Consider the following 24181-nt stretch of genomic DNA (forward strand, 5'->3'; position numbering starts at 1 on the left):
TGCTGACCTGGACACAGGCCAAGTGGTGTTGCAAGGTGCCTTCAGGGCAGTGACAGCCCTCCTCGCAGCTATCGGAGAAGCAGCCCATCTGTTGTGTGACGTGCGCACAGGAGAAGGGGCATCCCCCGCCGGGCGGGCACTCGCGGTACAGACGGCCGGCCGGGCAGCCTGCCTCTGAGGCAGCACCGTGTCAGTGCCCAGCTCCAGCCCACTGCCCCGCTACCTATGCCCACCTTTTCTGTGGCCTGCTTTTTACTCCCAGTGCCCATCCTCCTGCCCTAGACAGTGCCCATCTGCCTGTCACAGGCTCCCCAACCACCCGGCTGTTTCCTCCTCTGCTTGCCCGTCACTGGCCGGGGAAAGGGCAGGTGCGGGGATGGGGAAGGAGAGGTCAAAAGGCGCCTGTCAGTTGGTCACCTGTGGCCTTGAGGTCAAAGGCCAAGATGGGAATCAAAGGTAAGTGGGAGTATCAAGGGCAGACGCTGGCTGGGCTCACCTCTGCAGACCTGGGTGCTGCAGGTGCGGCTTTGGCGGGCTGGCCCCGGGCAGGGCGGACGGGCGCAGCGCCGGGAGCGCAGCTGCTCCCCTCCCCCGCATGAAACACTGCAGGCCTCCCAGGGGCCCCAGGAGGTCCACATGCCAGGACCAGGGCAGCCCGGCATCTCCTGGCACTGCAGGATGCCTGCCACACAGGTGCTGGGAACAAGGGAGGGGGCTTCAGAGACAAGGCCTGGCCCACTCCCCTGAGGGCTCTGCAAGCCCCCTCCCCACTTCTATCGGCTTACCAGTTGTCACAAGGCCCAGTCACCACCTCTCCAGGTTCCAGGCTTTCCCAGGAACTGAGCCCAGACCCTGCTGACCGGCTCTGGTTCTCAGGGATCCCTGAGGGACACAGGAGTAGGGGTGAGGACCCTAGACAGCTCAGCACCCTGCACCGATCCCTCCTGCTCCCCCACTGCCTTCTATTCCTCTCATTGTCATCCTCCTCCCCATGGTGCCCTGTGTCCTGGACGAGGGAGATGAGAGCTCCAACCTGGGCCATGCAGGATGCGTGGGGATGTGTGAGGAGGCCGATGCAGGGGACACTAAGGCCCAGAGAACTAGAGGGGCCAGTTGCTTGTTCCCAGCCTGCAGCCCCAGGTTGGGCCCCATGGCCAGGGGCACAGGGGACAGGCAGGACAGCATTGCAGTACTTGTGGACTAGCGAAGGTGAGGGAGGCACTGACCTATGGCTCCAGGCTGGTACTGGCAGCGGCAGAGAGCTGGGGGCACACAGAGCCCATCCTGGAACAGCTGACTGGGGGGACACCCACAGCTGGGCTCGCAGCCTGTGGAGCCTGGCTGGCATACATTCCCGGGGGACAGGTCTTGGCAGGAGTGGGGGCAGGGCCGCCCACAAGGGAGCAGGCTTTGGCCACCTCCGCAGTCTACAGCAGGGGGTAAGCAGAGAGGACAGGTCCTGAGGGATGTCTAGCACTCAGGTGACAAGACCTCTGCCACACCCACCACCTGCTCAGACCTGCCACCTGTCCAGGTCCATGGGTGACTGACCTGAGGGCTGTCCCTCGCAGTGATATGTGTGTGGGGGTCAGAAGTCAGAGTTGACATCTCTTTAGACATACAAGGGCCCCCCCAGACCTCACCAAAGGTCTCACCTGTGCATTGGGTGGAGTTGTCCTGACAAGGGCGACTCTGCATGTGGCCTCCAGGGCAGGGCCTGCCTCCCTCAGAGGTGGGAGGCCGGCTGCATGCTCGGCTCCGAAGGGACTGCCCCAAGCATGCATCACAGGGAGACCACGGTCCCCATGGGCTCCAGGCTCCGTCCACTGTGGGAGAAAAAGAGAATCACCCACCTCAGGAGGCCCAGGAGACCCCAGGCTATCAGGGTTGGAGCAGACATTGGGGCCTGCAGCGGAAGGGGGCACCAAACCTGGGCACGGGGCAGGGCTGGGGCAGGGCTCCTTCTGATGCTGGGCGCCGGCCCCCCCAGCTTCCCCGGGGCATGGGGCGCCCCCATGCTCAGGAGCGGGGCAGGCGCAGGCCCTGGAGCGGGTCCTCATCTGACCCCGGCAGGGCTGGGAGCATGCTGTCCACTCCGACCACGGGCACCAGCCTCCAGGCACTGCGAAGAGAATGGTAGGCACTGGAGCGTAGCCTATCCACTCCCCAGTCCCAGGCCCCCTCTGTGACCAGGGCCACCTCTCACCTCCCTCCCAGCTGGGCACGTACCTGGGCAGGGCAGGTCCGTGCAGTTCAGCCTCCCCTCCAAGCAGGTGCTGGGCAGGGAGTGCAGACACGGGAGGAAGAGGCAGCAGCTCAGTCCTGCCCAGGGCCCCCCACACCCCGTCTTGGCTGCCTCTTACCTCCCCTCACCCCTGCACTCCCCGGTTCCCTTCAGGTCCCAGGTCTGTGCCCCCTCTTCCCGCTCTCCAGTTCCCTGGCCCACTTAGTTGGTGTGTTCTACTGGGGGATGACAGCAGGTGACCTGCAGATGACCGTGGGACTGTGGGAGCAGTGTCCTGCTGCTCCCGCCCAGCCCCTTCCTCCTCCTGAGCACAGGCACAGCCCTCAGCAGACACGTGGAGCTGCCCACCTCAGTTTCCCCACCTATCAGACAGGGGTCACGGCGCCTGCGCTGCATCTTTACGGGGACTGTGGGGGTCTAGTGGGCCGTCAGCTGAGACTCAGGTGCACAGCTGCCCCTGCTGGCACCCCTGCCTCCTGCCACGGCGGCCCCTCACCAGTGGTTGCAGCCGTCGGGCCTCGCCAGCAGAGTGCCCGGGCGGTGCCGCTCTCCGGTCAGCAGGTCCAGGCAGGTGCAGTGACCTGGCCGCACACACACGGCCCCGTCGGCACTCAGCACCTGGCCCGGGGGGCAGTAGCAGCCGGGCTCACAGCGCCACACGCAGTGCTGGGGGGACAGCAAGGGACAGCTCTGGTCAGTAGAATGTAGGGTCTGAGGGGCTGGGCGGGGGAGGCCAGAGAGGTCAGAGGCTTCGTGTTTTAAACACATTTATGCCTTGAAGCTCTGTGAAGAAAGGCAGGAAGGGGAACAACCGGCCGGCCCTGCGTTTCCTTTGGAGATGCGGAGTCCCTGGGGGAGGAGAGGAGGGAGGGCAGACTGACAGGGGTCCCCTGCAGCCCCGCAGAGGGGATCTGGAGACAACCGGGCGTCCTCCAATTGCAACACCTGGGATCCGAGGCACGCCCCACACCTAGAACTTAGGGAGCAGGGAACCCAGAAAGCTGGAGGGGTGAGGGAGGCAGTTGGAGAAGGAGCCCGGTACCTCCTCCTCGTCCTCCTCCCTGCCCGTGGCCGGGAGCCTCCCCTTCCCATGCCAAGGCCTCGCAGCACCACCTTATTCTTCTCAGCTCTTGTCCTGCTGTCCATGCTTTGGTTCATGTCTGTCTCCGTGGGGACAGGGACCCTGCCTGTGTTTGCCTCCATGTGTATCCACGGTGCCTGGGCGGACACTCGGTAAGTACTCACATGCACATCCCAAAATGCCCATGGCGTGTAAGATGATACAATGGGGGGACGTCCCCCTTCCTCTGTGTTTATGCTATTTTTGTACTAAAAGTTTTAGTGTGAGAAACGCTTGCTGTACTGAAGACACGGGCTGCTGGTTGAGGCGAACTCCCCCTGAACAAGACGGAGGGCCTGGTGTGCGCTGCCTGTGAGCTGAAGCCCAGCTGCCATGAGCCTAGAGCCACACCCTGCCCTCCCATAAGTGACCCTAGGGTCAGAGGTCAGGTGGAAGTGCAGAGGGAGCCGGACTCACCACTAGGTCATCACAGGAGCGAGGACAGGGGGGTCCGCAGGGGCTGTACTCGGCCCCTTCTATGGCAGTGCAGTTGGTCACTGGGGGGGAACGCAGGTAACAGGATGGGCTTAGAGCTGTGTGGGGCCACCCGCCTGGCCCATCTCCAGCTTCTCCTCCTCTGCTCCTGGACCCCACCCCTGTCCCCTGTCCCTGGAAAGTACCTGGGCAAGGCAGAGCCTGGCAGGCCTCCCCCTGGGCCCGAGGCCCCTCACAGTAATTCCCCAGTCCCTGGGGTGGGGGCTGGTCGCAGGCTCGGGTCCGGCTCCGCAGGCCTCCCCCACAGCTCCGGCTACAGCTGGACCAGGGCCCCCAAGGACCCCAGCCCCCAGCTCCTGGAGGACAGCAGAGGAAAGAGTGGGAGGGGCTTGGCTGAGGCTGGGGGCAGCCGGTGTCAGATGGTGGCCCAGTAGGTACCACTCCCACTCCACAAGAGGGGCCAGTCAGGCAGGGCCGGGTGCACACTCACGGTCACACCCTGGCAGGAGACACGGCTCCTCCTCAGCCTCCGGGCCTGGACAGACAGGCGTGGGCGTGGCTGGGGGGGACAGCAGAGCCACGCTGGATGGTGCCACGCTGGGGGCCCTGGCACAGAAGCGGTGTCGGTGGCGTCGGGCAGGGCCGCAGGAGGCTGAGCACTCACTCCACGGGGTCCAGGGTGACCATGTGGGCTGACCTGGGGGGTGCACAGGCCGGGGAGGGCAGGAAGAAGGTGGGCGTGCGCGGGCTGGAGAAGCCCACCCAGCACGGGCAGAGCCCCTTCTCCCTCCCCCCGCCCCGGAGTGCTCCCCCCAGCCTCAGCCCAGGCCCAGTGCTGCAGCCAAGGGAGGAGGGTGGGTGCATGTCACAAGCGGGGACCCCTCCTCACCCTCCTCACAAGGCAAAGAGCTGCAGTTGGTGATGAGCCCAGAGACACAGGAGCTGGAAAGGGAGCAGGAGAGGGTAGGGTGTCTTATGAGCTGCATTGTGTCCCCCCAAATCTATATGCTCAAGTCCTCACCCCCAGTACCTGTGAGTGTGACCTTATTTAAAGATAGGGTCTTTATGGAGGTGATCAAGTTAAAGTGAGATCACTAGGTGTCCTTATGAGAAAGGAAATATGGACACAGACAGGCCCAGGGGGAAGACACGGTGTCTACAAGCCCTGAAATGCCAATAATTGCAAACTGCAGAAGAGTGAGACCTGGGACAGGGTGTCCCCCACAGCCCTCAGAAGGAGTCAACCCTGCTGACACCTTGAGACAGAGACAAGTAGGGATGGGTGGAGGGAGAGGTGTGCACAGGTGCAGCCTCAGAGGGCCTGGGGAGGGGGCCTGTGACTCTGGGGCCAACTGGAGCCAACATCCCCCGCTGCTGGGGAGGGACAGCTGCACAGCTGGGTTCTCAGCGTCACAGGGCCACTGTGTGGCAGGGGCAGTGTCTTACCAGTTCTCACATGGCCGAAGCACAGCACTGCCCGGGGGATGGAGGCGGCCCCCGTGGGCGCAGGGGCAGTCCTGGGCGGCCACGCAGACGTTGTTCTGGAATCAAACGCTTCCATCATCTTCTGGTTTCTGGATGGGCCTGGCCTGCTCCCTCCCCAGTCAGAGCCAGCATCCAATTCCTCAGCCCCCCTCAGTGCCACCTACGCTCCTTCCCCAAACACACTACTCTCCCTGCTCCCCTCCCACCAGGCAAACGCAGACCGTCAGCTGCAGGGGCCGTCAGGGCATGGACCCCAATATCTGGGAGAAAAAGACGATCTTCAATTGCAGGACATGAGATCCCACATTTTCATCAAAAAAAAAAACAGAGAAAAATGATGTGCTCAGGGAGTTTGGACAAAAGTTGCTCTGTTTTAAAAGAAAGCACCACCTAGTAGCCCATGATTCAGTCAAATGTACTGAAGTTTATGGGCCAGGCTGTGGGAAGAAGTTTACCTCACCATCTTACTGACTTCTACTACTAAGTACATTATTGCCCCATTTTTACAAAGGAGGAAACTGAGGCATCAGAATACTCTGCCCAAGCCCACAGAGCTACCAGTAGAAGAGCCTGATTTGGACCCAGAACCAGCTAGAACTATCCCTTCGCCATACCCCGTGGTTCAACAGCGGCTCTGCAACCCTTCGTTCACATTCCACCATGTCCCACCCCCAGCTCCCACCACCCTCTGACTGCAGTGGCCGTCCCCCACCCTCCACGCCCTCCAATCTTTGCTGTTCAAGTCAGGACCACCTCCTCCAGGACGCCCTCCATGACTGACCCAGCCCACTCTACAATGGACAAATCTCCCTTCCCATCTATGTGATGGCTCTGTCTTCATTCTAGGGACTCTGGGTCTGGTTCCCTCAGACTGGATGCTTCTTGAGGGCAAAGCCTACTTTTCCCCCATGGCGTAGCCCAGCCCAAAACTGAGCATACAGTAGGCATTCATAGAGACCTTCTAGACCTATCACCATTTTACAAACTTGAAAACAGAGGTCCAGGGAGGGACGAATGAGACTGGCCCAGGGTCACCTGCTGGTTCCTGCTGGAGCTGAGCCATGACCCCTGAATGCAATGCTCTTTCCTCAAGTGCAGGGTTGTGCCTCTGCCAGGTCCCGCCAATCCCTTCCTTGCCACCTCAGGTCCCCAGGCCCCAAGAAGGTCTGGGGGGTGGCCACGCAGGGGGATGCTCACCAGCAGGAGCATCCCAGATGGGCAGTAGCAGCCAGGGTGGCAGGTCTGGTTAGTCCCTCTTGGAGCGCTGAGCTCTGCACAGGAGGCCGGGCCCTGGGCACAGTCTAGCCACCGCTTCCCCCTGGGACACATGCCAGGCACTGGCCCTGGGGACACAGAAATTGGCAGCCCAGTCCTTGCACATCCAGCTCTCCCTTGGGCTCCCAACCTGGGAGAGGCATCAGCTCTGGGTATGGCTGGGGTTGTCATGGGGCTTGCATGGGGGCTGAGGAACAGGGCTGGCTGTGGAGGCAGGGAGGGGTTAGACAGTGCACTGGGCTGGTGGGAACGAGAACTGGAGGGTTCCCAGGGCAGCCCTCACCTGCACAGGGCTGCAGGCCACAGGTGGAGAATTCCATGGGGCTGTGTAGGCCACTGCCTCGGGTGCGGTTCCTGTAGCCCCCGCCGCAGGGCACGGAGCACGGAGACCAGGGGCCCCACTCCCCACCAGGACCTGGGGGTGGTACCCAGGTCACTGCAGGCCATGCCTCCCATGCCCAGCACACCTCCTCCTCCTCCCTACAGACACCCCAGAGCACCCCTCTCTTCTCCTAGCTGCAGATCACGTCCCACCCTGGGAGATCCCACACCTGCAGCCTGGAACTGAGCTGGGAGGGTCTTTCTTAGGGAATGGACTTTCAGGGGTTTCAGGGGACCATCTCTTAGTGGAATGTCTTAGGGAACTCCTTGCACCTTTCAGGGGGTTCTGGGGGGGGGGAGAAGGGTGATGGGAGTATTCTTGGATTTTCTGGAAGTTCTTTAAGGAGGTCTCAGGACCTTGGTCCCAGCTCTCACCTCGACATGGTCGCAGGCTGCAGAATTCAGCCTCCATGTTGGGACCCTGGCACTCAGCACCCCCAAAGGCAGCTGGGGGTGCAGTGCCTGCTCGGAAGCGCCGCTGAATGCCCACATTGCAAGTGCGGCTGCAGAGACTCCATGGGGTCCAGGGACTCCAGCCACAGGCCACTGCCAGGGGGTGTGTATGAGAGGTGGGGAGGGCAGTATTTGTGAACCAGTCAAATCATCCTGGACCCCGACTTCTCCAGGCAGGAGGGAAGGACCACCAACCCTACCAGGAGTTATCTCTAAAAGGGCCCAAATCCATTATGGTCCCTGAGGACCCACCACTGCCCAATTCCCAGGCCCTGAGCACGGGGGTACCTGGGCACAGCTCCGAGGTGCACACCATCTCGCCGGAGATACAGGTGCTGCAGAGAGAGGGGCCGGTGAGGCCTGACCCAGCCCATCACGGCCACAGTGAGCCCTGTCCTGTGCAGCACTGTGTGCCTGTCCCCAGGGGAAGAAGCCGGGACCACTGTGCCCACCTCACAGAAGAGAAACCCGAGGGTCTGGGGAGTGAAGCGAGGTGCCCCATGTTCCACGCCAAGCTCATGATGTGCCCCAGGATTCTCAACCAGGGGTACCCCCAAGTGTCACCCTTGGAGAACTCTATGACGCCCCAGGCTCTGTGCTGCCCCTCTGTCCCACGGTTTCATCAGGAGTCACCTTTCTGTACCTATCATCCCATTTGTACTCACTGAACACTATTTGGAAATGACCTTGAGTAACAGGGCCAGGTAGGAGTGATTTAGAAAGAGCTAGAGTTCTCCTGGGAAGAACTGGGCACCTCCTTCACTTTTGGTTATTTTCATGATATGTTTTAAAGCCTATTTGTCAAATATTGGAAGCTCCAGAAAAAGAATCTAAGACAGGAAAAGTGAGAGAGAAAAGGGCGGGAGGGAGGAAGAATGAAGAAGGAGGGTGTTGAGGGAGGCGCCAGGGGATAGAAAAGAAAAAGGAAGAAAACCAAGAGTGAAGAAAAGGAAATGAGGCGGAGACAGAGAAAGGGAAACAAGGGGCCGGGCAGGGGCTTCGGGTGCCCTCTCCTGGCAGACGCTGGTGTCAGCTGCGCGTCTTGGATGCTTCCAGGTTCCCCGGCAGAAATCGAGCAGATCCCAGGTAGGGAATGACATTCAGGAAAGAGAAGCACAGGAAACTGGGAGGAGAGGTTAGATGCCCTCTCCAGTCTCTAGTTCCATCATAAATCGCTCCGCCTATCTGAGACCCAGTCTTCCCATAAGTCAAATGGGGACGACCATTCCTTACACACACCCACCGAGGCCAGGAGTGTCTCCCTCACTGTGGTACTCCTGGGGCCCCTGCCTCGCACCTGAGGCTGCTCTGACGTTTGGGGAATGGAGGCGTGATGAAGTCCCAGGTGTGTGTGTGTGTGTCCATGTCAGCTCACTCTGGAGTCGCCCAGCCCCACCCCTCCCGCCCCCACGCTGTGTCCTACCAGTTGTTGCAGGAGTCCAGGAGAGCCATTGCTCCCGGCGCGTGGAGCTGCCCGTGCAGCTGGCAGGGGCACTGGCTGCGGGGCAGGCAGCTCGCGTTGTGCAGGAAGAGGCCTGGGGGGCAGGTACAGCCGGGGGCACAGAAGCCTGTGCACTCCACCCCAGAGCTCTGCGACAGGCACAGCCGAGGACATGGGCCCCCCTCCTGGCGACACTGTTCTGCTGAGCGGAACACCATGTTTCCTGGGCACTGGGCTGGATGGAAAGACAGAGTGGGTCTCACAGGGGCAGGAGGGAAGGGAAGGGAGACCCAGGGGTGGAGGGGAGCTGCAGCTGAGACTGAGGAAGCCCCCTCCTGCTCCCGCACCCTGCAGGCTTGCTCCAGTGTCTGGAACGTCACCAGGAAAGAGTCATGGCTTTGCTCCACTTTAATGTGAGTATTGTTGAGGGCAGACCATGAGGACGGCAGTCATCCGGGCTAGGAGGAGGGCTCAAAGGACAAGCGAGAGAGAGGAAGGGCTGGGGCTTCTAGGCTGGGAGTAGGTTCTGTCTGAAGTGGGGCCAGGCTGACCTCTCGGGAGCCTGCCCACCAGCAGGGAGGAGAAAAGAGCCTGAGCCTTGGCCACAGTGGATGCCTGGTCCCCAGCGGGTGGGAGAGGGGGGAGCTGGAGGGGATGTGGGAATCCACAGTCTCCCTTAGTCAGGGCACCGTCCTGAAGTCACCGATGTGCGAAGGTGGGGAAGGGGAAGAGGTCAAAAGCGCCAGGAGCTGGGCTGGACACAGCCAGCTGGAGAATGGGGAGGGAATTCGGTACCTGTGCAGGGCTGCGTGTTGCAGTCCCTGGTCTGACTGTGGGGTCCCTGGCACGTGGAGTTCCCGGGAGCCGAGCCCGAGCAGCTGCGGCCACGTGTCTGGATGCCTCCGTCACAGGGGGCTGAGCAGGTAGACCAGGGAGCCCACAGCCCCCAGACGCTTGGACCTGCAGGAACAGCGAGGCCACGGTCACAGACACGGGCATGTGGGGGGGCTGAGGGGGGTGTTGGAGGGGCCAGGGCTGTGTGGCATGCAGCCCCCACCAACATCCACACCTCTAGGTCTGTCCCAAACACTGCTGCAGGCCAGGCCCACACTGCCAATCACGGGTGGCTTCCTCCAGCCAGGTTTGCTCTGACCCCTCTGCCCCGCCCCTCCAGGTGTTTGGAATCTGCTCACGGGGTCATTCTTCTGTGCTCCTCCCTGTGCCTGGGCCACACCAGAGAGGGAGGGGGTATACCTGGGCATACAGGGGGGTTGCAGAGCTCTTCCTGGGTGGCTTCTCCTGGGCAGGATGTGTCCCCGGGGATGGGGCAGAGCCGGGAACGACGGCGCCAGCCCGGGCCCCCTCCAGGGGAGAGGCAGCTCTGGGAACAGGAGGACCAGGACGTCCAGGGAGTCCAGCCCAGAGCCTCTGGAGGGGGATATAGGACAGGCCTATTGCACAGGGGCCCAGGCAGGGATGCGGAGGGTTGGGGAGCCTGTGTCAGGTCTGAGAAGCTGGTAGGGTGGGGTCAGGGAATGGCTCATGAGGGTGGGGAATGGCTGCTCACAGTATGTGGCCTCTGTCCCCTCCCAGCTCCTTGGGATCCCTACTGTCCAGGCCACTTCTCACGCTCAGGAACCAGGATCAGAGCCTCCTGCTGAACCTGGCCCCAGCTCCATTCCACACCCCGGCCGGCACCCTGCCATGGCCACCACCCAGGCTCACACTTCCCCCAGATCAACTCTTCCAGATCCTTCTATTCCGGAAACCTCAGAGTCCTTGCAGACACCTGTCAAAGCTACTCGCCACTGGCCCCTCCTTCCCTCCTAGGCAAGAGCCTGGCCCTGACCCCCGGACCTCCCCCTTCCTCCTCCTCTTCCTCCTCCCTCTTTCTCTTTCATGCCATCTGCGCTGCACACCAGCGATGCTTGGCCTGCTCTGCAGAGACCCCCGCTGCACGCTGCACTGGAAAGAGAGAAACTGTCTGGCACCGTCGACTGTCCTCTAGGTGCTCCTGCCCACCTCCCTGAGCTCGGCACACAGTCAGCCCAGCAGGGGCGGCTACCTGCCCCCTCAGGCCAGCCCGCTCGTGGCTGTGCATGGGAGTCTCTGTCCCTGCCCCTGCCGCATCACAGCCCCACCACCAAGGCCAGTTCGAGGGCTGCTTCTCGGACTGCGCAGGCTTCGCTGACCACCCATCCAGAGTTGCCGGCGGGTCCCATCCTGCTGTGTTCCCAGGGGGATGGGAGAATTGGGAGGAGGCAGGCAGCTCCTGTGTCCGGGCTCCTGGCCGTACCTGTCCCACACTCTGTGTGGCAGACCTGCAGTTCCTGCCTGTCACCTTCACATGGGGCACCCCCGGAAGCTGCCGGAGGGTTGGAGGGAGACCTGGGGAGAGAGGCAGCCCTGGGCACCTGCCTTCCTCTCTCCCTGCTCTTACTCCCCCTTCTTGGTCTTCCTGTCTCTGTCCCCCACCCTCCCCCTACCAGGGCAGGCCCGGCTCTGAACCCCTCTTTCTCCCATTTCCTTCCCCCAGCACACCTGAACCTGGCCCTCATGCCAGAGCCACAGGAGCGGTCACAGGGGGCCCAGAAGGACCAGGCTGACCAGCCGCAGGGCAGCGGGCAGCCCCCCGGTTCGCACAGCAGCGCCCCCTTCTCACACATGCTGCAGGGAAGGGAGAGGCTGAGGAGCTGCTTAGGACTGGGGAGGCCCCGGGCACAGGGTCCTGCCCACGGCAAGCCGCCCTCACCATCGGCTGCAGTTGTCCAGGAGGAAAGACACCCCTGGCTGCTTCAGCTCTTCACCCACGAGGCAGGGGCACTCGGAGAGGGGCAGGCAGCGAGTGTCATGGAGAAGCAGCCCCGAGGGACAGCGGCATCCTGGGGGTGTGGGGCAGGAGGTCACTCAGCCCCTGGGGGGCAGCAGGCAAGGCTGAGGGCTGGTGGGCCTGGCTGGCACCCCGTGCTTCCCCAGCTGGGTCTGCTCACCCTCCACACAGTGCCCATCACAGCTTCTGTTGGCCTCGGGGTCCAGGCAGGAGGGTGGGCATGGGGGCACTAGCCCCTTCTGGCACAGCTCAGCACTCACATGCACACGGCCCATCCCACAGTCTGGTGGGAGACGGGCACCAGCTGGAGTGGGCACCAGGAGACCCAGAGACCTGCCCCACCCCCGCACGCCCCCAGAGCTCATCTCGGGATGCCCCTGCTCCCAGCCCAGCTCCCCCTTACCTGTGCCACCTGTGCAGGGCTGCAAGCCACAGGGTGCCCTCTCCTGGGAGGCCCCAGGGCAGGGAGCACCACCATTCTTGGGTGGGGGGTCCACACAGCTCCTCCGGCGACTCTGATGGCCACCTCCACAAGAGACGCTGCAGGGTCCCCAGGCCTCCCACGTGGCCCACGCCCCAGCCACTGTGGGGGAAGGAAGAATGCGGGTCGACCCAGAGGAGCCCATGGAGACAGACTGTGTTAGAGAGAGCAGGGCGGGCAGTGGCAGGGGTTCCCTCCCCTCTGGGCCTGGGCAGTGGCCAGCCAGGCAGCCGAGGACAGTGCTCTGGGGGCTCTGCAGCTTCTGCTTCTGTCCCGGGACACCTCCCATGGGTGGGGGTAGCTGGGGAAAGATCTCTAGGTGCCTCCCAGGATAAAGGGACACTCTGATCCCTGGAAAAGGGCTGGGACTGTGAGAATCCTGGGGCGGGGCACTCCCTGGTGGCAGCAGGTAGAACTAGGATGACCAAAGCCAGGGTACGGAGCCACGTGTGGGGGCTGAGGAGACCACGGTGTGGAAAGCCCCCTCTGGAATGCACAGAGGCGGGCCTGGAGCCCAGTGACAAGTAACATGGGCAGCGGACAGCTGGGGGCTGGCTCCAAACACCCTCAAACACCATCTCCCTTAATCCTCGTGCGCACCTTCCGAGGTGGGAATGACAGCGCCTCCCCGTGTACACGCGTGGCACAAGGAACCTGAGGCTCACGGGTTAAGAGACTTACTAGAGGCCACTCAGGCAGGAAAAGAGGGGCAGGGCTGGGAGCAGCTTTCCTGACCAGCCTTTGGGGATTCAAGGCTGTGACACCAGAAGGTCACTGTCCTTCTAGAGTCTCATAGTGGGAGGCTGGACACTGGGGACCTCAAAGGAGAGCAGGGGGCACTTCCCTGGTGAGGGTCTTGGATGGGACATGTGCTCCAGGTTTCCCACCTGAAGGAGCCTGAGGAGGCCTGAGGGGCCCATCCCCACCTCCCTTGGGAGCCGGGGCTGTCTTGCGGGGTGGCCGGGGTGCCGGCTGACCTGGGCAGGCCTGCACGAAGCAGGACTGGCTACGGAGCCGGTCAGGTGGGCAGCTGCCCCCCGGCAGGGGAGGCCGCCGCAGCCCCCGGCGCTGGAAGGCGAGGCCCAGGCCACAGCTGTGGCTGCAGCCGCTCCAGCCGGTCCAGGGCGCCAGCACGCAGTCCACTGCAGGGGGACAGGTGGGCCAGGGCTCAGAGCAGCTCACACAGGAGCAGGGCCCTCGGGGCTGCCCTGCCAGCTGCACATACCACAACCATCCTCGTCGGAGCCGTCCTGGCAGTCGGGCCGCAGGTCGCAGCGCCGCTCAGCGGGCAGGCACTCTCCGCTGCCGCAGCTCAGCTGGCTCAGGGAGCAGAGGGCTCGCGAGGTGGGCAGCCCAGGCAGGGCCGTGGTGGGCACCATGAAGGGCACAGTGCTCGCTGCCCAGGAGCGGGGGAGCTACATAAGTGATTCCTGGCCGAACGACAAACTGAGCCCTTCACCCTCAGGCCCAGGGCGGACCAGAGCCTGCCCACGCCTCCTGCCGCCCAGGCTCGGAGCAGCTTCCTTCCACTACGTGCGGGTGAGGCCGCAGGGCCTTTCCTCTACACAGGCTCTCACACCATCTCTCTAGTTGTCAAAAGACCTTGGGGTGTCCAGAGAGAGGTCAGAGCATCTGGAAGAGCAGTTCAGTCCCTCGAGTGCCCCTGTCTGTGACTGGCTGACACCTGGTTTCTCTCCTCCTGACTGGAAGGCCAGCTTTTGATTACAGTGATCTACTTGGTCTGAATGGACAGATGGGTATACGGCTGGATGGAAGGATGGATGGATGGACAGACAGATGAATGGAAGGAAGGATGGATGGATGGATGGGTGAGTGGGTGATGGGCAGATGGGCGGATAAATGGATGGATGCACACACGGATGGACGGATGGATAAATGACGGGTGGGTGGACGGAAGAATGAATGAATGGGCAGACGGTAGATGGGCAGGTGGGTGGGTGGGCGGATGAACAGACGGACAGGCAGTGTCTCCTCAAGTTCAGACAGGTTATATAAAACAGGCTGGGGCCCGGGCCTACCCGGCTGCCCTCTTCACCATTCCGAGAGACACACACGTTCCTGGTTGTTCTGACATCTTCGGTTTCTCTCCACTCCCTGCTGCCCCAAGCCTCTCCCAGGTCCTTCCCACATGAGCTGGAAAGGTGGGACTTCCCCAAACCTAATGCCCTCTTGCCATCCCCACCCATGTGACACCAGACTCTCGAGGGAGCACAGGGGACCCCACGCTCACCGCAGCGCCTCTCGTCGGAGCCGTCAGGGCAGTGCTCCCTCCCGTCGCACAGCTGCTCCTGCTCCACGCAGCCCAGCGCCTCGCACGGCCACTGGCCTGGGCTGCACTGCACTGGCGGGAAGGGCCCTGGGGCGACACTCTGGCCTGTGGGCATCACCAGAGCCAGCTGACCGGGACCCAGCCCACCCTGTCCTCCCTTCCTTGTCACCTCCCAGCAGTCCCCAACCTCCCTCTTCTTGGCATCTGGTGCGCCCCACCTTCTGCCTCTCTTGGGATAATGGACAAGGAGTGAACTGGGTCAGGGGGCTTGGGTCCTAGGCCTGGCCCTACCGAAATGACCCTGAGTTGTGTGACCCTGAGCAACGCTGCCAACCTCCCAGGGCCTCTGTCCTCCTCCCAGGGAAGTTGATGGGCTCACACAGGCTTTGCACACAGGCACAAGGGGTCAGAATCTTACCAGTGGGGGTCCCCGGAGTCACTGGGTGTGGGGGGAGCACCGTCATGGCTGCCATTCCTGGTTGCAGGGTTTTGGCCTCCGGCTGGGAGGTGGGGATGATGGTCACCGTCTGCACAGATTCCCCAGAACTCGGGTGAGGAGCCTCAGAGGCTGGGACAGGACTCACTGGCCTTTTCTCTGTGGTGCAGGAGGGAAAGGTGAGGCCCACCCAGCTCCCCTTCCCATGACAGGAAGCAACGCGGGCCCTCCAGAGGGAATCCCAAGCTTCTGGGTGGTGCAGGGCAAACACAGGTACCACAGGCTTCATCCCACCTTCCCAGGGACCTCAGATCAAAGAGGAAGTGGGATTTGGTAGTCCAAGGAGCATAAGAAGGGTTTTAACTGAACATAGAAGGAAACTTAGTTTTGATCAGAGGTTTGTACCCTATTCTCAAGAAGACACATATGGCAACTCCCAAGCTCAAACTCACTGAAAAATAAAACATTTAGGGAGACAAAGGACTGAGGTCATTTAAACACAGCAGCAGAAGGAGCAAACACTACCAGAGACCCAGGACGAGCCCACTGCTACTGCTGTATAAAATAACTGGTTATGAGCTTGTTGGCAGCTACAGTGAAAAGGGTGTTGAGTCTTTTTCTGGCAAGAGATTAATTTCTAAAGAATCTTTTTCTAGAATTGGGCTTAAAATAAGATTAGAATTCATCCCGTGCTTCTACGTGTTGGGAACCTGAGGAGGGTATAAGTTGCTTCATCTGCTTCTCACAAAAGGCATAAAAAACAGTCCAGCCAGGCTCCCAAATAACTTCCATCAGAACTCACAGGGAGGGACATAGTGGTCATCTGTAAGCCCTTCTAGTCTCACAGATGGGGAAACTAAGGTCCAGGCAGGTGGCGTGGTGTGCCCAACATCTCGCAGGGGAGGACAGAGCCAGGACAAACCCGCTGCCCTGATGGCCCCCCCTCCCTTCCTCTCCGGCCACCTCTCTATGGGGAAAGTGCAGGTGGATGATCAGGTAGCCCCAGGAGGCTGGTCCATGACCAGGCAGGGAGCAGCTTCCTAGAGCTCCCGCCCATCACCGTGCCCACCCAGAGGCAGCAAGTGCTTCAGGAAGGGGTGCTGGCACATGAACAGGTCGGCAGAGGGAGCGCAGCGGGGGCCAGGTGGCCTCCCACCCCCATGAGGAGACATCCACACTGCAGGGCACAGGTTCAGCCCTGGGAGCCAGCCTGGAGCCTCCCCACCACTGACCCATGGTCCTCACATCCTGGGATTCCAGAGAGTGGGCAGAGGCAGGACCTGGCTCTGTCCAAGGTGATGACCAGTGTCTCCCTCCCTGAGCCTTTCGGTTGGGGGGATGTCAAGGGTCAGGGGATTTGAACCTCTGAGATGTAACTGCCCCTTGCTCTGGTAGGGCAGGTGGGGATGGGGTTATGGGGACAGGGCTAGAGTTTGTGCACATACCTGTGTGGGGCACAGGTGACACCTGGCCAGGATGCCAGTGCTCAGTCTCTGCCAGACCCTGCAAAGGGAGAGGGCTCAGCCACCCCTGGAGCCCCGGCCCCGAAGGCAGCTCCACACACCTGTCCAGGCCCCAAGCCTCTCATTCCCATGGAGGAGCAGCTCAGGTGCCCACAGTCCCAGCACAACTCCCAGCTCCATCGTCCGTCTGCCTTCCCACCAAGCTCAGGGAAGACTTCTGACTTCTCTGCAAGTGAGGTGTGCTGCCCCCTCTGCGTGGGGCGCCCCTGCGCTGGCACACTGCCCTTAAGGAGCTCAAGGGCCCCTACTCGCCCTGGCCCACCATTGTGATCCACTTCAATTCCTGTCCCTCAAGCTCCCCAGCACACGCATGTGCACAGACACACAAGTACACACAAACGTACACACACGCACATGCACGCACACACACGTATACACAAACGTACACACACGTACATGCAAACGTACACACGCACACACAAACGTACACACACATGCACACACTTGTACACACGTACACACATGCACACACATGCACGCGTGCGCACATGCGTACACACACAGAGAGACACACGCACACACATACTCTCTGGGCTCCTGGCCAGGCTGCTCCCCAGTGGGAAAGTGCCCGCGCCTGCCCCCCCCCGCCCCCACATTACAGACACTCTTCTCCCATCCTTCAGGCCTTGTCCAGGAAACCTCTGTGGGCCCCAGGGCACAGAGCTCTTCTCGGCTCTGAGTGTCAGATGTCCTGGCACCTGCCCCGGGGGCATAACCTCCCTACCAGGGCACAGGCCTCTGTCCCCCAAACTCCTCTGGGCATGCACTCTGCCCTGAAGGACTGGCACTGACAGACTGACTGACAGAAAGCAGCACCAGGCACACACATGGAGAAGGGGTGGGAGCTGGCAGGGGCAAAGGCAGGGCTGGCAGGCAGGGAGCCTGGCTCCCGTCCCCTACACTACCACACCCCCCACTGGGCCCACAGTGCCCACTCACCTTCTGGGGCTGTGGGGGCAGCTGTCCGGGCTGGGTGGAGGAGAGGGGCGGGGTTCTGGCTGTGGAAAGGACACTGGGAAGAAAAATAACCAAGGGGGCTTCAGAGACTCTTCCAGCTTCCTGGCCCCCATCCAGGTGGGGGGTCAGTGTTCTCTGAGCTAGGCCTAGGGCGTGTGCTGGGCTGGGGCTGGACAATGGTGATGCTCTAAACAGTGGTTCTCAACTTGATCATGGGTTAAGTTCACCCAGAGGGCTTGTAAAAGTCACATTGCTGGACACTGCCCCTGCTAGGGCAGGGCCTGAGAATCTGCATTTCTAACAAGTTCCAGGTGATGCTGCTGTCCGGGGACCTCACACTTGGAGAACCACTGAACTCTATCAGACTCTATGATAAAGGCTCTGAATCCTAAGACCCCATGGCAGAGGGGCCTCGAAGGCACCCAGCTGTGCTTCCCAGCACTAAGGGTCCATGGGCACGGGGTGGGGGAGGGGGTGAAGCCACCTCCCATGTGGCTGTCCCCTGCAAGGCTAAGCCTACAGTGCGAGCTGGACAGCGGGCCACAACATACCTGCCAGTACCCCTGGGAAGGGGCACACATCCCTCCTCGTCAGAGCCATCCTTGCAGTCTGCAACACCATCACACAGGCCCCCTCTGGGGACACACTCGCCATTGGAGCAGCGGTGCCCGGCCCCTTGGCATCGGGGCGCTGGTGGGGACACTGTGGGGGGTGTATTGCTTGAGGGCTCCAGCCATCACCCCTTCCCATGCCCTCCCCTCCCTCCCCCAGCTCAGCCTTTACCTGGCTCACAGCCCAGCAGATCTACCCACAGGAAGACACTGCGGTGGACATCACTCTGGTGGCCAGCATGGGGCCACACCCTGACGTGCCTCGCCTGCACCATCTGGCTAAATGTGTGTACCTCGGGGGCCACATCATCCCATTTCCCAGGGAAGAGCTGCCAGCAAACGGTGCCAGTTAGTAAGTCCCACATCTTGTTCAGGCTGCCACCATAATCCTGCCGAGTGCCCCCTCCTCTCTGCCCATCCCAGTCCCCCAATCCTCAGAGCACGGACCCTGCCCCTGCCAGAGCTTGTGCCCTCCCATCAGTGGCCATCTGGGTCTGTAGAGGCTGCGGGGTGTCTGGTCCTGGCCTAAGCTTCTCCATTGGGCTGGTGGCACCCCGAGGGCAGGGCCAAGCCCTGCTCACCGCTGTGTCCCCAGGGCCTGGCACATAGCAGGTGCTCCTTAAATAGCTGAGAGTCAACACATGGTGTGGACTGATTCCTACTGTTTCACGGGGCTTCTCTCCCCAGATAGGTGCAAAATCCAGGAGGCCAGGGCTGGGCCAGGCTGCTCTCCACATGGGCCTGTGTGGGTCTGGGCTCCTCATGCCCTCTGTGACATTGATGTGTCCGCACCCCTCCCTCTGCAGGCTGCTACAGAGCTTCGCGTATCTACCCTGCATCTTGGATGGTTTCCAACACCCATTTGACAGACAAGCCGTCCACTCCACAGAGCACGGTCCCTGCTACTTACCAGGTATTGAACAAGCAATCTAATGCAGGGAATGTCCCTTGGGGAGACTGAAAGGCCCTTGAGGACAAAGAATGAGGGACCCACAGAGGAATATGGTGGGTTACTGGCCCAGGGGACCTTGGGCAGGTGGTACCTGGGGCAGGGGCAAGATGCTAGGCAGGACGTCACCATAGTCGTGCCAGTGTAGACCATCACTGCTGAACTGCAGTGAGAAGCTGGTGACAGAAGCATGGGAGGAATCAGCTCCCTGCACTACGATGCCTGGGAAGGGGCAGAGCGAGGTCAGGGGTCAGTGCTGAAGGAGCCACTCACCCCAACCCACCATCACTTCCCCCTCCTCCAGGCTCCCTGCTGACCAGTTAGGTTGCGGGGCCACAGCAGGTCCAGCTGCAGGTAGAGGGGTTGGGTGTGCCACTCAGCGTAAGCATCCTCTCCAGGGCTCCCTCCCTGAAAACCAGGCCCCTCGGTGGGAGCCCCCAGGAGGGCAGCCCAGGGCGGGTGCTCCAGCTGCTGCGACGATGCACGCTGGCTCCCCCTAGGCAGTTGGGCCAGGCCCAGGGGCGAGTAGCAGGGGTCTAAGTGCAGAAGAGAGAGAGTGGCTGGGGCAGGGGAGGACAGAGGGTGGCGGGAACCTGCTGGGGGCACAGTTAGGAAACTACAAGGGGAGCTGGGGATTTGAAGGGCCCACAGAGTTGACCTGGCCCAGGACAGAAGGGTGGCCCAGGGAGGGCAGAGTTAGGGGAGGCAACTTAAAGCGGGATGACTTCCAGATCCTCAGGATAACCACACACTGCACGGAAAGCAAGGGGTATGTCCCAGTGGCCCTGTTTCCCCCCAGTGTGGGCAACCCCTGGGCAATATGTCTCCTTCTCAGCATCCACTACAGAAGCACGTGGCCCTTACCTCCCAGTGGAGGCAGAACATAGGTGGCCAGAGGGGGTCCGATCTGGGGTCTGGGGGGTGGAGTTGGGGTGGGAATGGCCATGGTGTGGACTGTCTGGTTCTCTCCTGTGTAAGGAGACACAAGGGTCGGGAGGGAGAGGCTGAGAGGGGCTCATGCCAGTCCCTGGCCCAGCACTTGGGCCTCTCGCCACTTCTTGGAGCACTTTCTTCCCCATGACTTCCCAGGAACCACCCCCACCCCTCCCCCCCCGCAGCTGGGAAAGATCCCTTCCCGTGGTATGAATTGGGGTTTTTCACTTTTACTGAATATTCAGAGAACATAGAATAAAACTACTAGTCTGAAGTCACTTTAGGATGAGGATCGAGCAGCTGCAGTTCCTATTCCAGGCTGCTGTCTCTAAGGGCACCTCTGGGCATTAGGAGGGGCTGCCTCTGGATGGGGGTGGACCTGCAGGCTGGAGTCTGCCCCCTCCTCACCAGCTAACCTGTGCAGTGAGCAACCTGCACAACTGTGCATGCTGGCTCTGTCTCAACCTCAGCGCCCCACCCTGTGAGGCACTTTTAGGATATGTCAGTTTTCGAGGCTTTGTATTTTTCTGCTTCATTTATAACTCATTTTCAGTAAAGATGCTCTCTAAAAAGTCCAACTTTGTCTTGGCTGTTCTGAGGGGAACAGGGTAGTAACCAGATCTGCCCAGCAGAACCAGAGAAAAAGTGTATGCTCCAGGTGGCACTGTGGGGGAGGCAGAAAGCCTCAAAAAGACAGGGGAGGCAGGCAGAGAGGGCAGGCAGAGAGAAGCCCTCCCACCCGGAGGGGCCCTTCCTTCCCCCAGCATCTGGGACCCAGGCTTCCCACCACCCCGAGGTTGGGGTATCCAGCTGCCCCCTCACTTGGTGCTGCCACCCCTGGCTCCCTGAGTCCCCACCAGATCCTCCTCCCCTCAGGGCTCCTCTGCCATCCCCCAGACCCACTCACCAGGCAGGGCACAGTGACAACAAGATGCTCCCATTCCTTCCACCAGGACCCAACCCTGTGGGGGCACAGAAGTCAGGCCACCTGCCTCCCTCCCACCCACTCCATCAGCCTCCCCTAACCCTGTCCTCTACACACCCCTCACCTGGGGGCAGCTGCCCAGCGGGCAGTAGGGGGAGCAGTGCGTGGTGCGGTTGTGCAGACACTGGCACACGCTGCAGGGGCCCCCGCGCCAGCGCGCCCCAACGCGGCGGCCCCGGCCCTGCTGCTCACACCCCTCACAGGGCTCTGTCTGGCACCTGGGAAGAAAAGAGGCATCCCTGATCTGGTGAGGAGGCTCACCTAAGGTGACCAACCCTCCTGGTTTGCCTGGATTGAGGGGATTCCTGAGATTTGGGATTTCAGTGATAGAAGAGGGAAAGACCTAGGCAATCTGGGACATTTGACCGTCCTATCACCCCCACTCCACACCAGCACCTGAGAAATTGCAACTTCCCTAAAAAAGGGGCAAGGAAGCAATTTGTGCCAGCACCGCTGGCCAGTGCTGCCAGTCCAGAAGGGGCCAGGCAGGCAGATATGGCTGCACCCCCTACAGGCCTCACCCCCTACCAGCCTCACCCCAGGTACCTATAGAGGCACAGGGGGCAAGCCAGAGGGCCCACTCCAACCCCTGGGTTTGTTCAGCTGCATTTGTGGGCTCAACTGACCCCCCTTTTGGATCTAGAGGGCATAAAATTAAAGTAGGAGAAGGCCAGGGACCCCAAAGATGTGCTGGGAGTCCTGGGGGTTAGACTGGTTGGAGCACAGAGCAGGGGTTCCTAACTTGGGACCAGTGGTGGATGTGGACGTAGCCATCATGGGAAGGGGCACACAGGAAGCTTCCCACGTGGGAGGCAGGAGTGAGGGTCAGGGTTCTTGCAGGTCCCTGGGGTGGGAGGGCACAGAGTACCTGCGGGCCTTGCGGTGGATGCCGCGGCACTGGCGACCTCGGCCTGAGGGGCGGGGGTTGTTGGGGCTCCGGAAGGACCACTGGATGCTCTGGCTGTCACAGGGGCCCAGACATTCAGCCCAGGGGGACCAGGATGACCAGCCACAGTTCACTGAGACAGGGCCAAGAGTCAGGAGCTGGGTCCTCAGGGTGGGGAGCACCCAGAGGCAGGGCCAAGAAGAGGGGGTGGGTGCCCAGCTGGCTGGTCAGGAAAGGGGACTTGGGACCCCAAGGGAAGGGCCAGTATGGGACCTCACCAGCACAATCGGGGTTAGGCCGGCAGCGCCGGGGCCGCCCATCCTGACAGATGCAGAGCCGGCAGTCAGCCTTGATGCTCTGCCCAGGCCAGTAGCGGGTGCCGTCCACCAGGCAGGGGCACTGCCGGGGCCATACACACCGCCCCTCGCTGCCCAGCACCTGCCCTTCTGGGCACCAGCAGCCTACAGAAGACCCAGTGTGAGGCTCATGCCAAGCTCGGCCTCTGCATACCCAAAGCCCAGAGCCAGCCCTTGGGCCCAGAGCCCCCTTACCTGGGCTGCTGCAGGGCCGGTCAGGTGGGCACATGGTCTGGCCAGAGATGTCATCACAGGTCAAAGGGCAGGGAGCACAGGACCGGAACACCAGCTCCCCGGAGCAGTTGGCATTGGGACAGCTGTCCTGAGGGCAGGGCTCTAAGAAAAAGCCAGAACTGGAGGTCACATGTTCGGGAGAGTTGGGGAGGGGGGAGGGTTCGGGAGGGTGGGGAGGGACAAGGAGGGTGGGGAGGGTGGACCAGCCTCCCAGCCTCCCAGCACCAGCCCCTCCACTCCCCGACCTGTGCCTTCTCCCTTCCACTCACTGCTTTGGTGGGTGCTGTGAGGGCCCCCAGGCAGCACAGCACAACTCCTGCCCTCATTTTGGGGTGGGTGGCACTGCCGATGTCGCATCATGGCACCCCCGCACGACTCGGAGCAAAGAGACCAGGGAGACCAAGGGCTCCATTCACCGTCCACTGTGAGGTGGAGGGACAGGGCAGGCAGGGGTGGACGCTGAGGTAGGGTTGGGGGTCTGGGAGCCTTGTCCTCCCCTCCTCTCCCCAGGCCCCACCAGCCCCGCCCCTCCGTGCTGCCCCAGGCCCCTCACCTGGGCAGGCCAGGGCAAAGCAGGCCTGAGACTGGTGTTCGGGGCCCTGGCAGTGCTGCAGCACCCACAGACTGGGTGGGGAGCAGCGGCGGTTCCGGCCCTGCACCCCGGTCCCACATGTCCGGCTGCACGGCCCCCACGGGCTCCAGGGGCCCCACGCCCCACAACCCTGCTCTTCTGGGGAGGGCCCTGCCTCTGCTGCAGATGCACAGTCGGGCTGCCCGTCACACACCTGGGGAGGGAATGGGGTCAAGGCTCCCTTTGTGCTGGGTGGCACAACAGCTCTGCCTTCTCCAGCACCCATCCCCACCCTCACCAGCTGGAAACTGATGCAGATGCCGTCAGGGCAGGAGTATTCTGGGCAGGGAACTCCTGTCCTGTTAGGGCCTCCTGGGGCAGGCAGCCCCTCTGGGAAAAAAGAGAGAAAACACAGTTGGCAGAGAGTGAAAGCCACCCTCTGTGCTCACATCAGCTGCCGCCCCCATCAAAACAAAGTGTCCATACCACAGCCCAGCTCATCCTCGCCCTGGGGACAGTCAGGGACCCCATCGCAGAGCCGCTGAAGGTTCAGGCACAGCTGGGGAGCCAGACCACAGCGGAAGAGGCCATGGCATGGAGGCAGCTGGGTAGAGCCTGTGGGCACCATGAGAAGCGTCCTGCTGTGCTCCTGGCCCTCCTGCCCCCTCCCTACAGGGGAAGCCAAAGGCACCGGAGGGCAGAAGAGCCAACACAGGGCCAGCAGCCGCCCACAGAACCCTTTGGGAGGGTCTGGGAGGGGCAGGCAGGCCTGGGTAGGAGTCTGGGTCTGTGGGTAGCACCCCTCTCTGGGGAAGGTAACCAGAACCGTAGTAGGGCTGACCCGCAGGGGCACAAAGAGTTCCACCTCGGTCTGGTGGGGAGAAGCTGGGGCGGGCGGGGGGCCCTCCAAACAGACTCACTCCCCGCTGCCCCCTCGTCCCCCTTTTTGTCCAACTATAGGCAAAGACAAAAGCCCCTTTCCTCTCTCCCCGGGGCCTGGGTGGGAAGGCAAAAAGTTTTCAAAAAAGTTTCATGCAAAAGAACAGACTAGTACAAAAGTCACTCTAGCTGCGGGCCACGCGTGCCCAGGAGGCGACGATGGGGGGCACTTTGGGGAGACGGGCGTAGCCTGCTCGGCCAAGGGGCCTGCGCAGGTGCGGGCGCGGGGCTCTCACCGCAGGCGTCGGGGCCCTCGTCCGAGCCGTCAGGGCACTGCGGCACGCCGTCGCACAGCTGTCCCGGGGCCACGCAGTGCGGCCCGCGGGCGCAAGGCGCGTGGTGTAGCGCGCACGGCCCGCCGCCGC

At 61.9% G+C, this 24181-nt stretch overlaps 1 protein-coding gene across 1 annotated transcript in view; it reads right to left on the reverse strand.

Annotated features, from left to right (window-relative positions):
* Positions 1-24181, reverse strand: part of SSPO (SCO-spondin) — a gene marked incomplete at its 5' end in the record, with an annotated part of 51014 nt that overhangs the window by 15661 nt on the left and 11172 nt on the right. Inside the window, 45 exons of the mRNA XM_008584885.1 lie at positions 8-174; positions 497-696; positions 786-882; positions 1227-1427; positions 1656-1826; positions 1931-2122; positions 2230-2276; positions 2742-2911; positions 3783-3862; positions 3986-4156; positions 4291-4497; positions 4690-4742; positions 5247-5341; positions 6483-6628; positions 6844-6975; positions 7317-7487; positions 7683-7729; positions 8818-9070; positions 9631-9795; positions 10090-10263; positions 11132-11223; positions 11377-11502; positions 11588-11717; positions 11826-11948; positions 12069-12248; positions 13124-13288; positions 13372-13561; positions 14366-14541; positions 14855-15031; positions 16318-16375; positions 17335-17407; positions 17904-18054; positions 18136-18292; positions 19007-19134; positions 19230-19448; positions 19777-19881; positions 20753-20807; positions 20895-21048; positions 21699-21849; positions 21995-22177; positions 22268-22408; positions 22576-22728; positions 22860-23091; positions 23176-23267; positions 24053-24178. Of these exons, the coding sequence (XP_008583107.1) occupies positions 8-174; positions 497-696; positions 786-882; positions 1227-1427; positions 1656-1826; positions 1931-2122; positions 2230-2276; positions 2742-2911; positions 3783-3862; positions 3986-4156; positions 4291-4497; positions 4690-4742; positions 5247-5341; positions 6483-6628; positions 6844-6975; positions 7317-7487; positions 7683-7729; positions 8818-9070; positions 9631-9795; positions 10090-10263; positions 11132-11223; positions 11377-11502; positions 11588-11717; positions 11826-11948; positions 12069-12248; positions 13124-13288; positions 13372-13561; positions 14366-14541; positions 14855-15031; positions 16318-16375; positions 17335-17407; positions 17904-18054; positions 18136-18292; positions 19007-19134; positions 19230-19448; positions 19777-19881; positions 20753-20807; positions 20895-21048; positions 21699-21849; positions 21995-22177; positions 22268-22408; positions 22576-22728; positions 22860-23091; positions 23176-23267; positions 24053-24178 (6476 nt within the window). The remainder of the gene's footprint in view (positions 1-7; positions 175-496; positions 697-785; positions 883-1226; positions 1428-1655; positions 1827-1930; positions 2123-2229; positions 2277-2741; positions 2912-3782; positions 3863-3985; positions 4157-4290; positions 4498-4689; positions 4743-5246; positions 5342-6482; positions 6629-6843; positions 6976-7316; positions 7488-7682; positions 7730-8817; positions 9071-9630; positions 9796-10089; positions 10264-11131; positions 11224-11376; positions 11503-11587; positions 11718-11825; positions 11949-12068; positions 12249-13123; positions 13289-13371; positions 13562-14365; positions 14542-14854; positions 15032-16317; positions 16376-17334; positions 17408-17903; positions 18055-18135; positions 18293-19006; positions 19135-19229; positions 19449-19776; positions 19882-20752; positions 20808-20894; positions 21049-21698; positions 21850-21994; positions 22178-22267; positions 22409-22575; positions 22729-22859; positions 23092-23175; positions 23268-24052; positions 24179-24181) is intronic.

The sequence above is a fragment of the Galeopterus variegatus genome, unplaced genomic scaffold (genome assembly GCF_000696425.1).
Source record: "Galeopterus variegatus unplaced genomic scaffold, G_variegatus-3.0.2 Scaffold3398, whole genome shotgun sequence".
Classification (NCBI taxonomy): Eukaryota; Metazoa; Chordata; class Mammalia; order Dermoptera; family Cynocephalidae; genus Galeopterus; species Galeopterus variegatus.